This window comes from Oncorhynchus tshawytscha, linkage group LG26, assembly GCF_018296145.1.
Source record: "Oncorhynchus tshawytscha isolate Ot180627B linkage group LG26, Otsh_v2.0, whole genome shotgun sequence".
NCBI lineage: Eukaryota > Metazoa > Chordata > Actinopteri > Salmoniformes > Salmonidae > Oncorhynchus > Oncorhynchus tshawytscha.
Genome location: NC_056454.1, coordinates 21,107,484 through 21,122,146, shown reverse-complemented (window position 1 = coordinate 21,122,146; position 14,663 = coordinate 21,107,484). Strand labels below are relative to the sequence as shown.

Below are 14,663 nucleotides of genomic sequence, written 5' to 3'. Positions count from 1 at the left end.
TGCTGCTGAGGGTCATTAACTTCCTACCAAACTTGCTAACTGCCTGGTACGTTGCACTCTATTGTCCCTCTAATCACTCTGACATCAATGCAAATGTGATCAAAAATCTAATCAAACACTTCATGAGAGCCCATGAGCTCATGTTGCAGCAACATTTCTATAGGCTATGCAATTGCATGAGAAAACAATGATGGCCTCTATTAAAAAGAGGAGGATCTTATAAGCTTTATATAGGCTAGGCCTACTATATTTATTTATCAACTTTCCTAATATGAAGCACATTGCTTCTCTTTACAACATGAGGATAGCCTACTTGGCTGGCATGAAAATGAGCCACGTGAAAAGATCCAATCTCCATTCGCTATTTAAGTGCATAGATGACATGTATTTTTTCCCACTGCCCCTGTTTTTAACCATAGTCGCAAACCTCATGTATCCTAGCCCATGGGCCTGTATGTTTTGATAAGGTTTGTTTCACAACTGGCCAAATAAAATAAAGCACATTAATCTTGCTTTACAAGGGGTGTAGAGGCTAACTGGAATACATAAGCAGCGAGTCCAGTTTGGGGAAGTTCATTTTCACCATAGAAATGCACCTTTATAATAAAAACATTACATGCATAATCACATTTGTGGTCCCTTTTGAGAATGTTCTTTTCCTGCTAATGGAACATTAGCGCTCATAGCCTAATGCCATGTGCGCATTGCTGCGGTTATAATGTGAAGAAATAGCATAATAGTTTATCAACATTTTAAGCTAAACGTTCGTTGAACATCTTATTCCAAAATCATGGCCATTAAAATGGAGTTGGTCCCCCCCTTTGTTGCTATAACAGCCTCCACTCTTCTGGGAAGGCTTCCCACTAGATGTTGGAACATTGTTGCGGGGACTTGCTTCCATTCAGCCACAAGAGCATTAGTGAGGTTGGGCACTGATGTTGGCCGATTAGACCTGGCTCGCAGTCGGCATTCCAATTAATCCCAAAGGTATTCAATGGGGTTGAGGTCAGGGCTCTGTGCAGGCCAGTCAAGTTCTTACACACCAATCTCAACAAACGATTTCTATATTGACCTGATAAAATAATGTATAGGTTGAAAGATAATGATAAAATAATTCCACTCTGAAGCCTTATAACGGTATGAAATTGATTAGAATCATAAAATTATAATCTGATGATGTGTGTAGTTTTAGTTGGAATTAGGTTAAACAATGTATATGTATAGTGGAAAAACACAGACTGTCTGAGCAAGGCGTAGTTTAGAATTTGAACTTGGATGTGGGTGCCTAGGAAAATACCAAAGAACAATTAAAACTGTGTTTGGACCGACCTGGCAACCCCTCTGGGGAACCTATGAGAGCATAGAGAGTACTTCTCAAGGTTTCCCTAATCTAGGGGGAATGGAACTGTCGGCTGGGCAGTGATACACAGTGGTGAGAACTATAGAGATAAAACTCACCTACTATTTGTGTGGAAGTATGTGCGTAGGATATCTACTGTTTGTGTGGATGTCTGTGCACAGCTATAATATGGATGTCTTTGTATAATGGACTTCAGAACGTTCTCGTGAATAAACTGTACTATCCTTTTGCATAAGCTGAGTCTTTGACTAATTATTATTAAACCCATGGTGTTACAGATCTCGGGGACTGGTCAGAGCTGATTGATTGTCAGTTATTATCATTGGGATTAAAAATTCTCCTGGCAGGACCTCGCTTTGTGACAGGGGCATTGTCATGATGAAACAGGAAAGGGCCTTCCCCAAACGGTTGCCACAAAGTTGGAAGCACAGAGTCGTCTAGAATGCTATTGTATGCTGTAGCATTCAGATTTCCCTTCACTGGAACTAAGGGGCCTAGCCTGAACCATGAAAACAGCCACAGACCATTATTCTTTCTCCGCCATACTTTAAAGTTCACACTATGCATTGGAGCAGGTAGTGTTCTCCTGGCATCCACCAAACCCAAATTTGTCCGTCGGACTGCCAGATAGTGAGGTGTGATTCATCATGCAAGAGAACGAGTTTCCACTGCTCCAGAGTCCAATGGAGGTGAGCTTTACACCACTCTAGCCGACGCTTGGCATTGTGGATGGTGATCATAGGCTGTGTGCGGCTGCTCGGCCATGGAAACACAGTTCCTGAAGCTCCTGACGAACAGTTCTTGTGCTGACGTTGCTTCCAGAAGCAATTTGGAACTCAGAAGTGAGTGTTGCCCCGAGGACAGACTATTTTTTACACGTTACACGCTTCAGCACTCTGCGGTCCCGTTCTCTGAGCTTGTTTGGCCTACCACTTCGCAGCTCAGTCATTGTTGCTTCTAGGGGTATCCACTTTACAATAACAGCACTTACAGTTGACTGGAGCAGTTCTAGCAGAAATTTGACAAACTGCCTTGTTGGAAAGGTGGCATCTTATGACGGTGCCACGTTCAAAGTCACTGAGCTCTTCAATGAGGTCATTCTACTGCCAATGTTTGTGTATGAAGAATGCATGGCTGTGTGCTCGATTTGATATACTTGTCAGCAACAGGTTTGGCTGAAAAAGCCGAATCCACTAATTTGAAGGGGTGTTCACATACTTTGGACATATAGTGTATTTCCATTTGTAGACATGACATATTCTTTGTATTTCTAAGCGCATGCAGAGCGGTGTGATTGAGAGAGAAAGGGTACTAGATATTAGGTTGAGGGAGTGTTGATTTGATTTTGTACGAGTCGTCTTTTATTATGTTGATTATGTATTTCTTATTTTGTCAGCTGTTCTTATTTCTGTTGTTTCTTATTTCTGTTGTTATTTCTTTACAGTCATGTTCAGCCAAATTGAATTTGGAACAAATAAAGTTGATTGAATTGAACAGTATTTAAATGTGTGTGTCTGGCCCTGTGGGACGATGTGGTTGTCATAGGGTAAACTGCCACAGTGCCACGGCTCCGATCCCTGCTGTGTGTCCCTGTCAGCAATGGTTATTCTGTATTATGATTATTAAGATTATAATCCACGTGGGACCTGCTCTACTGAAACGGACATTCTGGTGCTTGCACTGTAGATACAGTACACACTCATGGACAAACACATGAATAAACATGGTCAGACAGATAGACAGACACAAACCCAGCTAGACAAACACAGGCAGGTGTTTAGTTTAGATGAACATGCATTTGTGTGTGGGTACATTGAGATGTAAGAGTTTGGGTCAGTGTGTAATGTGTGTAGGTTGAGTGGTTTACTGTAACAAATGTGTCATGTAACTGTTGTGCGAACATTGATGTGGTAAATCGATCCTGCATTGTTGTATTTATGAAATAGCTCTTTTCCCCAATGTCAAATAAAATAATAAAAATCCACTACTACCAGGTAGCCTCTGGGCACAGATAGATGTTTCCAGTTTTCAGAGTAAGAAGTGTGTGTTGTTTCAGGACACTGTCACACCCTGATCTGTTTCACCTGTCTTTGTGCTAGTCTCCACCCCCCTCCAGGTGTCGCCCAACTTCCCAATTATCCCCGGTGTACTAATACCTGTGTTCTCTGATTGTCTGTTGCCAGTTTGTTTTGTCTGTCAAGCCTACCAACGTTGTTCCCTTTGCCCCTGTCTTTTTCTATAGTTCCTGTTTTCTAGTTTGCCCGGTTTAGACCATTCTGCCTACCCTTACCCTAAGAATGCCTGCCGTTCTGTACCGTTTGACTCTGATCGGGATTACTAACCTCTGCCTGCCCTTGACCTGTTGCACCTGTTCTAGTAATAAACTTTTGTTACTTTGACACTGTCTGCATCTGGGTCTTCCCTAAACCGTGATAGTACGAACTGGCCATGACTGACCCAGCAGACTCAGACCAGCCCCGCAACGTCATCTCCTCCCAAGGAGCCACCATCGGCTGGCACGAGTAGTAGCTTCATGGTCTTATGCAATGGTTCCAGACCTTGGCCGAACACCATGACTGAGCGTTGAACACATTGCAATTCCGCATAAACATTACAGGTTTGATTGAATTGTAGTCAAACTAAGCCTGAACCCCTATACCTCTAAGTTTTTCCTATACTTACCTTGCAGGTAAGACCTGGCAGAACAGGATAGACAGGGGTAAGAAACATAGTGGAGACTCCACACAGCCTGCCACAGGGCTAGATTGAGCCGTTACCTATCCAGGCCTTTCATATCCTGGAGTGTGAGTCAAGATGTGCCAAGTGGGGGCAAAGAGTTGATTTGATATTGGTCCAACGATGCGGTACAATGTCTCCTCTCTCTCCCTCTTGCTTGTATCACTTCTTTAATTAAAGCTTACATGTCAGCCTCGTAGCTTTCATTAGTGCCTTTGTCAAAGGCCTTCCGATTGGCTGCCATGTAAGCTATTTTTTTTAAACGATACGAGCATGAGCAGTGTGCACATTTATTTCTTGTTTGAAATCCCTCTTGACCTCTACTTGCCTTTTCGATGCATACTGGAGCAAAATGATGTAGTGAGCGTCATTCCTCCTTGTTCTCAAAGCCACCCCTCTCTCTCTCTAAGGCTTATAGCTGGGAATGGAATTCACAGCATAGCAGCATCAACACTGGCACCAAAGCCTCTGGCAAGACCAGCTCCCTGTCTTCTCACATCTGAGAGCTCACACACTGAGAACTGTGAAACCAGCAAGATGGCCTGAAGGCTTCCAAGCCAAAATGTGTCCTCAGAACATACCCAGCTAACATACCAAGCTAACACATTTGGTTCTTTGGAAGTTGTGGGAACGTTAGTTTTTGTTTTCCCATTGGTTTTGGGAACGAAGCCATACATTTCCTGACCAGTAAAACTTAACGTTTTTTAAACATTCTGAGAATGGAAGTGAAAAGTATGCCTGTTCTGGGAACATAAATGTTTATGATTGCAGGGAGGTTCTGAGAACGTTTTACTATGGTTCCCTGAAAGTTTTCCTGGGAGGTTTTATTAACCTTCTGAGAACATGACTTTGAATAGAACCATGGGGATATCAAGCCAGTGTCAAACCAGTTTGAGGGCGGCAGGTAGTCTGGCGGGTAGGAGTGTTGGGCCAGTAACCGAAAGGTTGCTGGATCGAATCCCCAAGCTGACAAGGTAGAAATCTGTCATTCTGAGAAATGCAGTTCCCCGGGTGCTGATTAAGGCAGCCCCCCGCACCTCTCTGATTCAGAGGGGTTGGGTTAAATGAGGAAGACACATTTCAGTTGAATGCATTCAGTTGTACAACAGACTAGATATCCCCTTTCCCTAGAACAGCGGTTCCCAATCTTTTTATAGTCCCGTACCCCTTCAAACATTCAACCTTCAGCTGCGTACCCCCTCTAGCACCAGGGACAGCGCACTCTCAAATGTAGTTTTCTGCCATCATTGTAAGCCTGCAACACACACACTATACGATACTTATTAAACATAAGTAAACATTTAAATAAATATTAAACATATGTATTAAACATAAGAGTGAGTTTTTGTCACAACCCGGCTCGTAGGAAGTGACAAAGAGCTCTTATAGGACCAGGGCACAATAATAATAAATAATTTGGCTCTTTATTTAAACATCTTACATATAAAACCATGTTTTTTCGTCGAAAATGTTGAATAACTCACCACAGGTTAATGAGAAGGGTGTGCTTGAAAGGATGCACATAACTCTGCAATGTTGGGTTGTATTGGAGAGTCTCAGTCTTAAATCATTTTCCACACACAGTCTGTGCCTGTATTTAGTTTTCATGCTAATGAGGGCTGAGAATCCACTTTCAAACTCTCTTAATATGATTAGTTGTTTATTTGACTAGGCTACCTGTATTTGACACTAGATGTAATACCCAGTAGGAAAATATAAATGGCCTGTTTGAAAATGTGAAGAAAAACAATGTTTAAAAATATATTTATGTATGTTTAATGTCAATCACACCCCCAACGGCATTGCGTGTACCCCTTCATTATGTTAATGAGGAACATTCCACTTTCCTTCAGAATTTCAATAATTTTATGAAAAACCTACTGTAGAATGTAACACAATGATAAACAAAGGAATAATGGAATGTTTTTTTAAAATTAAAATAAATAAATTCGTTGCATGTCCGGAAGTGTATCCGAACACAGAATTCAAAATGTAAAAGCCACGCTCAGACGTACAAATATAGCAAATGAGAATGCGCAAACTGGGTTTGTTTCTTGAACTAACCACTCTCTATAAAGTCTCTCTCTCTCTCTCTCTCTCACACACACACACACACACACACACACACACAGATCTGGCTATAATAAGCTGCACCGTGCTAGCCCAAGGAACAGAGGACTCCCAGGCTCGCGCGCAGTGACTGATCATTAAATTCAACAGTAGCAAAGGAGCACCGTACACAATAACTGAAGCTTGGATTTAGATCACAAAGGCAGGCACATTTTAGAGTCGCCTGACCATTGAAGCAAAACAATTCCATTATATACTCTCTTGAACAAAACATAAGATAGATAGATACACGGTTGCACTCTTAGTGTATGTGGGTCAGCAATAATATGATGAGCAATAATCAATAATAATGTATTTTTTAAATGTCCTAGCAAGTGGGTAAAGTGTGCAAGACACGTTAAGCACCATTCGAGACTTGTGAATGAACTCCAAAGACTGCGCGTAACCGCGATGGACACCCTGGACCAGCCTCGCTGCGCACGCTGGGATTGCCTTGCGACATTGCCACGCAGTTGAGATATCATATCCTCCAACATTCACTAGACGTGTGGGTGAGTTTGCACTTGTAACAACTGATGCTAAAAGCTGCTCAAAACTACACTAGTACTGGAAATATATATATATTTTTTTACCGTGAAAGAATATTCAACAAATGGAAAAGAAGAGTGATATTGCACAGTGATTAACGGCGTAGATTAAGCAACCAGCTGTACTTGTAGGCCTTAATGGAGGCCTGGACATTCCTGTGGAGCGCTGACGCTGGTGGCGAGATAGGGAGGGACATGGCCAGGTAATGATGGCGTGAGCTCCGTGCGCACTGCCTGCCGCAATTTAGCCAAACTTCCCCCAGCCAGAGTAATATGAAACTAGCCTTCGTGAACAGAAACCAGGATGATTTATGATCTGGCTGACCTCAACTATAGCTACAACGTGAGCGACGACCCGTTCAGCTTACTGGACCGGGAATGGAGCGACACTCCGAAAGAGACCCTCTCCAGGACTGGCTTCATCGTGCTCTCCGTGTTTCTGGGCTTGATCATGACCTTCGGCTTCCTCAACAACTTCGTGGTACTGCTCCTCTTCTGCAAGTTCAAGAAGCTGCGTACCCCGGTCAACATGCTCCTGCTCAATATCAGCGTGAGCGACATGCTGGTGTGCATGTTCGGGACCACGCTGAGTTTTACCTCCAGTATCAAGGGAAAGTGGCTCCTGGGCCGCCACGGCTGCTTGTGGTACGGTTTCATCAACTCCTGCTTCGGTGAGTCGGTCGGATGCCTCTCTAGCCTTCTCGCCTATAAAGGCTCATTGCATGCGCTGTGAGTGATAAGGTAGGGCTGCTGTATATTGTAGATTTAGCCAATGGATGGAACTTTAAACTTGTGTCTTCGTTAAATCGTTCAAGTGTAATTTCATAGTCGTAAAACAACTTTCATGGATGGTGTAGCCTACCCTATTCATAGTTTATTTGACTGACCGTGCTGTAAGAATTTGAATATCTCCGGCAACTAAATCACTAGGTAGCAGCTGCTCATCCTCGAATTAAGTTTTAATAAAATTATTCTAAATGCCTTCAATTGTTATTTTCACATAAATTAATAGCTAACTAAAATGTTGTTTCCTAAATTTGTCCCCAACTCACAATGTCTCAACGGAGCATTTCGAGTTTTATTTCGGGAGAGTTTGGCTCTGCATCGATGTCAATATGCGTAATGTGTGTAATAGTAACGGTACCCCACTAAGATACAAGTTGTTTCTGACGGTGAGACGTGGGTGTAGTGGTTTGAAACGCACTAACGCAGAGCAGTACTGTGTAGTGAACACAAAGCCATAGCATACAATGGCATAACGCACTGTATACCATGTGTTTCGGCTCATGCTGTTTCTGGCAACCAGGTCACCCATGTATGATACAAGTCAGTATTCAATCCATGTCTGAGGATGTCGCGAGGTGACTTGGAAACCGGCCATTAGGGGCAACAGTGAGCACTGTTACCTTCAAATAGGTTTGGGTTTTGTTAGGGTGTTGGGGTTGGCAGATAGGCATTGGCATTTGTCTCTGGTGCTGAAGGTTGCATGTTTAAGTCCCGTGATAGAAAGTTGTGTGTGTAAGCAAGCTGCTGCTAGAAACCAACTCAGTCTCATGTCAGAATTAGATGTTCCTCAAATATCAAAGTGTTTACATTTAGTTATTAACTCTGAATGGTTAAGGTTTGGGATAGGCTTAAAACAAAAATCTCAAAAACAACTTTCTTTCATTGTATTTGAACATGCAAATTGGTAGTAAAAAATTTGGAATTAATACATAAACTTAACCGTAAACACTTTGACGTTTGGAACAACTTCGAGACTTGACATTTGAGAAACATGGATGAATGTCTAATTCTGAGACCTAGTCGGTTTCTGGCAGCAACTAAAACACGCATAAACACATGTGCGTGCACACACACACCTGCACTGTAAAAAGAAAACAAAAGGGAAACCTTCTGGCAAAAATGTATTGGTACAATATCCATTATTTTATGGAACTGATATCTGTATAAACATATTATTTTGAGAAGATCAGGGAGTTTTGTGACGAAGAGGTTATGGACATCACATGCCTTGCACCAAAGTCAAAGGTAGGGCAGAAACAGGCTCTCCGAATATAGATTCCCTTGTTCATGTGTGGTTCGGACAGACCAGTCATCAGCACTATCAGAAATGCAGTGTATGATATACCATTTTGTAGCTCTGAGTCTCTACTTTTATCCAATGTAAAAAACACAATTTTACATTTTGCTACATAAGACCGATTTGAGCCAGTCGGTCACATATATCTGTTATAACTTTTTTTTACGGACCTTCCCTGTAATATATTGAAGGGAATGTACATTTTTAAAAAGTAAAACGTTTTTTTACAGATTTATATCAGCTATATCAGCTTTAATGGACAGTCAGAAGGCAGGTTTCCATTGACTCAGGTTTGTTAGACAAAATCAATGTCATATATTATTATATACAGATCTCTGGACAGATACAGTTTTACATCAGCTATGTTAGATACAGACATACCGCAAAGACCGCATGAGAGAGGAAGCTACACAACACAACAACAAGGGACAGAGACAGTTCATGAAAGTATACCTTATCTACTTTGAAGAACTGCTAAAATTATTTTGTCAGACAGCTGTGCAGCATAGGCTACTTAGGCAGGCTAGCTAAATAGGTTGACTAAAGACAGTACAGTATAGGGAACACATAGATTACGTTAGGTCTGGCTGGCAGACTGCTACTGCCTGAGCAAAGATGAGATGATGACTTAAAAAAGGAATTAGGAATGAAAAATAATACATCATCAAAAAAAGTAAGTATACAACTGAAATATTGTATTATATCATAGTAATTTCCCATTTTTCTGCTGATGTGTAACCAATGTGGACCTAACAGAGTCTATGGAATATTTTGAATGTTTTGGCAATTGAATTCTCATTATTTTGGGCTTTGGAATTTCTATTAAAAAAATTTAAAAAACATTTAATGTATTAAAAAAATTATCGAAACCAAAATCGAAAAAAACGTGATTTAAAAAGAGAATCAAACCGAAACCAAACAGACCTCAATAAGCACTAATCGTTCAGCACTAAAGGATTTACACTAAGCAGTGTATTAATTTAACACTGAAAAGTATGGACCCTTATAGGCATTGTACCAGTGTTAAATTTAACACTTTCAGTAGATTATGAGCCTCCTGTGTGCAGTTGTCACGTCCTGACCATAGAGAGTCCTTATTTTCTATGGTAGAGTAGGTCAGGGCATGACTGGGGGGTTAGTCTAGTTTATTATTTCTATGTGGGGTTCTGTTTGTTTTTCTATGTTGGTGATTATTTATGATTCCCAATTAGAGGCAGCTGGTAATCGTTGTCTCTAATTGGGGATCATATTTAAGTAGCTGTTTTTCCCACCTGTGTTTTATGGAATATTGTTTTGAGTTAGTGCACGTAGCATCTCTGTAGTCACGGTTCGTTGTTAGTTTATTGTTTATTTGTTTTTGTCTTTGCTTTGTTTCACTTTCTAATAAATAATGTGGAACTCAACATCCGCTGCACCTTGGTCCGACATTTAGTCCAACGAACGTGACAGCAGTGCTTTATGAATATTGATTAGCTAACAATCAGACTACAGACTCTTTCTCTGCTGGCAAAGGGCTGGGTTGGGTTCCAAACAGAGGAACCTGCCCTAGCTCCCTTCATACCTTCCCTTGCTCCTTTCAGTCCTTCCCTTGCTCCCTTCATACCTTCCCTTGCTCCTTTCAGTCCTTCCCTTGCTCCTTTCAGTCCTGCCCTTGCTCCCTTCATTCTTTCCCTTGCTCCCTTCATTGTTGCCCTTTCTCACCTTAATTCCTACCCTTGCTTCCTTTACTCCTTCCCTTACTCTCTTATTTACTAAACTTGATTCCTTGCTTCCTGCTTTTGCTTCCTTCATTCCTGCCCTTGCTCTCTTCATTTTTGCCCTTGCTCCCTTCCCTCCAGCCTTGACAACTTGGAGGTACAAAACACGTGAACACGTGAGCAATATTATCCAGTCAGCCATTGAATAAAAGATCATTGGTAGGAGGTGACAAATGGCAAGTGAAGTGAACAAGTCTGAATGAGAAAAATGATGTTTGGGAGCATAGCAATAGAAAATAGCAATTTCAATGCACTGTATTGGAGTGGGAGAGGTACTATGTGGAAGAGTAAATTCTAATTAAAGTAGAAAGACATTCCTGTAGGGCAAATACATTGAATTCCTCATGTTTAATGTAGTTCTCTAGGAGGCATTTGTTTACATAATTATACCCCTGTACTTTCTTCTTGCTCTGCTCTCCACAGGTCAGTGTGTATACCTGCTGCCTCAGATACATTTTTTCATGTTTCTGTGGCCTCGACTTCCTTCTGCGCTAATGTTCAAAAAATATGTGTCTGATATTCCTTAACACAAAATTGGAGAGAGAAGTACATAAGTGAGATTGAAAAATTGTTCAAGGCAGTGTAGCAGCAAATGATCTGTGCTGCAAAATGAAATTGATTTGCATATCTACTACACACACACACACACACACACACATACACGTTATCTAACTCAAACAGGCATCTCATTCTGCCAGAATACCATTATATAAGGAATATTCTCTGTTATATCCATCTTTCTCATTATTCTCACTTCCACGGTGACTGATTGGAAGTTCTCTAAACACAGTGAACATATCTTTGGGTCTGGCTGCTTTTTCGACTTGTCGACTCTCACTACTGTAACATGTCTGTCTGTGTTTGACGGGTTCTCACAGGGGGAACTGTCTGTGTTTGACGGGTTACAGATTATTCTCACAGGGGGAACTGGTTAAAGTAGCGGCTCAAACTCTTAGCATGCCACGGAACATGATCTATAGTCAAATTCAAATCAGATCAAACGTTATTAGTCACATGCGCCGAATACAACAGTGAAACAGTGCTTACTTACAAGCCCCTAACCAACAATGCAGTTAAAAAAAAAAGATGAGTAAGAATAAGAAATAAAAGTAACAAGTATTTAAAGAGCAGCAGTAAAATAACAATAGCGAGACTATACACAGGGAGGTACACGTACAGAGTCAATGTGCAGGGGCAACGGTTAGTTCAGGTAATATGTACGTGTAGGTAGAGTTATTAAAGTAACTATGCATAGATGACAACAGAGTAGCAGTGGTGTAAGGGGGGGTAATGCAAATAGTCTGGGTAGCCATTTGATTAGATGTTCAGGAGTCTTATGGTTTGGGGATAGAAGCTGTTTAGAAGCTTCTTGGACCTAGATTTGGCGCTAGATTTGGCGGTGCCGCTTGCCGTGCGGTAGCAGAGAGAACAGTCTATGACTAGGGTGGCTGGAATCTGACAATTTTTAGGGCCTTCCTCGGACACCGCCTGGTGTAGAGGTCCTGGATGGCAGGAAGCTTGACTGGGCCACACGCACTATCCTCTGTTCTCTCCCTCTCATCTCTCCCCCTCTCTTTTTTCTCCTTCCCTCTCTTCTTCTCTTTTCTCCCGCCCTCTTTTTTCTCCCTCCCTCTCTTTTCTCCTTCTCTCTCCCCTTCTCTTCTCTCTCCCCTTCTCTTCTCTCTCCCCTTCTCTTCTCTCTCCCCTTCTCTTCTCTCTCCCCTTCTCTTCTCTCTCCCCTTCTCTTCTCTCTCTCCCCTCTCTTCTCTCTCCCCCTCTCTTTTTCCCCTTCTCTCTTCTCTCCCCTCTTCTCTCTTCTCTCCCCCTCTTTTCTCTCCCCTCTCTTTTCTCTCCCCCTCTCTTCTCTCTCCCTCCACAGGTGCATGTTCATTAATTGTTTATGATTCATTGAACAAGCATGGGAAACCGTGTTTAAACCCTTTACAATGAAGTTATTTGGATTTCTACAAATTATCTTTGAAAGACAGGGTCCTGAAAAAGGGACATTCTTTTTTTGCTAAGTCTATCTATTTATAACTCATGAACTGTCAGTCTCTGACTGTCTTTTTTTCCCACCAATTAGAAAATGTCTCACTTCATCACTCCATACTCTCCACTTCCTCACACTCTGCTCTTTACAACTGTACAATTTATTCCCTGTCCATTCTACATGACACACACACACACACACAACAAGCACACACAACAAGCACACACAGCCAGACACTGCAGAGATAATCTCTGTTTGCTACAACCAGATCATGGCAATACGGAGGGATCTCAGCTGCAGGGGCATAGATAAGTCTCTACTATAATGACATTTTATGGCCTTAGATATTGACACTAAACCTCCTTCACCCAACTGTTGCGGAAATACAGCTTTTTTTTGGGATTCCATTTTTGCCGGAATTCAATCAAATTCGCACAGCAGGAGATCCGGCACTGCCGAAAAATGACATTATTGCCTGCTCTACATCAAAGTGCATTGTGAGTAATCAGCGCAGGCCAGGCAGAAGAGACGTGGGAGCCCTCCCCATCAAAGAGTGGATGAGGTACATCCTGGTTGTTTTTTTCAGGGTATATTTACCTCATTTCAGGTGCAGGGTAATTACAAAGCATGCAAAAAGACAGGAGAACACCTGTACACTGTTTACATGGCAAGAAAGTTAATTAAGCAACCTTTGGACCACTGGTAACCCAACAAAACCCGACAGTGCTGGAAGATTTGCTGCACTAAAACTCTGAAAGCTTCTAAACAGAGAACAAAGAACTCTGTCTTGTGCCATGTGAGTCAGTCCTTTTAAAACAGAGTTATGCAGTCAGGAGAAATGATCATTGATAAGGACAAATAAACACAAATCACCTTAAACTAACACCAATAAAACTTGAAGCGCAGTGTCACACATCATTACTATTTAGAGAGAAGCTGTCGTTTCATATGTACCACGACTGATCTGCTGGTCTGAAGCCAATGTAGTGCTGCCTAGGTAGTGCAGTGTTACACAGTATGACAGAGTGCTCTGTATTTATATGCAGTGCTGTATGCAGTTTTGTGAAGTATTTATTAGTATTACGTACTTTCCTGCAGTATGACACCATATTATGCAGTTTTATGTAGTTGTATTACGCAGTATTACACACAGACTAATGATTCATCTTTTATAGAGACTCACATTCTCTGCGGTTTCCTGCATCATATCGTATGGATATATTTTATCTTTATTTGTTTACTTTCATTCATTTTATAATCATATATAACCACTTCTTAGGTTTTGCAACCTTAGCCGATCCTCCACCACCCCCAAGGTGTAAGACCTTACCGTGAAATGTTTACTTACAAGCCCTTAACCAACAATGCAGTTCAAGAAATAGAGTTAAGAAAACTAAAGTAAAATATATTTTTTAAAGTAACATAAGAAAATTACATAACAACAAACCTATATAAAAGAGGTACTGGTATTGAGTCAATGTGTGGGGTCTATATTGTCCATGTCGGCGTTCAGCCACGTCTAGGTGAAACATAAGATATTACAGTTTTTAATGTCCCCTTGGTAGGATAGTCTTAATCATAGATTGTCCAGTTTATTTTACAATAATTGCACGTTGGTCAATAGTACGGATGGTGGTGGAGGTTTACTCACTCGCCTACGAATTCTCACAAGGCACCCCTCCCTCCTCCCCCTTTTTCTACGTCTTTTCTTCACGTGGATGACGGGGATTTGTGCCTTTTCTTGGAAAGCCGTATATCCTTCGCGTCAGACTCATTAAAGAAAAATCTTTGTCCAGTTCGAGGTGAGTAATCGCTGTTCTGATGTCCAGAAGCTCGTTTCGGTCATAAGAGACAGTAGCAGCAACATTATGTACAAAATGAGTTACAAACAATGTGAAAAAACTAACAAAATAGCACAATTGGTTCGGAGCCCGTAAAACGGCAGCCATCCCCTCCGGCGCCATTATTACATTCTACTCACTCATAGAATGTAAGAATGTGCCTGTCTGAGACCCCCTTTTAGAATGTAGGCATTGTGGTAATGATGATGATGACGGTGATGCATCCATCGGCACCTTAA

The 14,663-nt window shown here is 41.6% G+C and overlaps 1 protein-coding gene across 1 annotated transcript in view; it reads left to right on the top strand.

The window, feature by feature from the left end:
* Window positions 1-6,281: 6,281 nt before the first annotated feature.
* Window positions 6,282-14,663, top strand: part of LOC112225353 (teleost multiple tissue opsin 2b) — a 38,350-nt gene continuing 29,968 nt past the window's right edge. Inside the window, exon 1 of the mRNA XM_042306524.1 lies at window positions 6,282-7,424. Coding sequence (XP_042162458.1) covers window positions 7,058-7,424 — 367 coding nt within the window. The 5' untranslated portion in view covers window positions 6,282-7,057. The remainder of the gene's footprint in view (window positions 7,425-14,663) is intronic.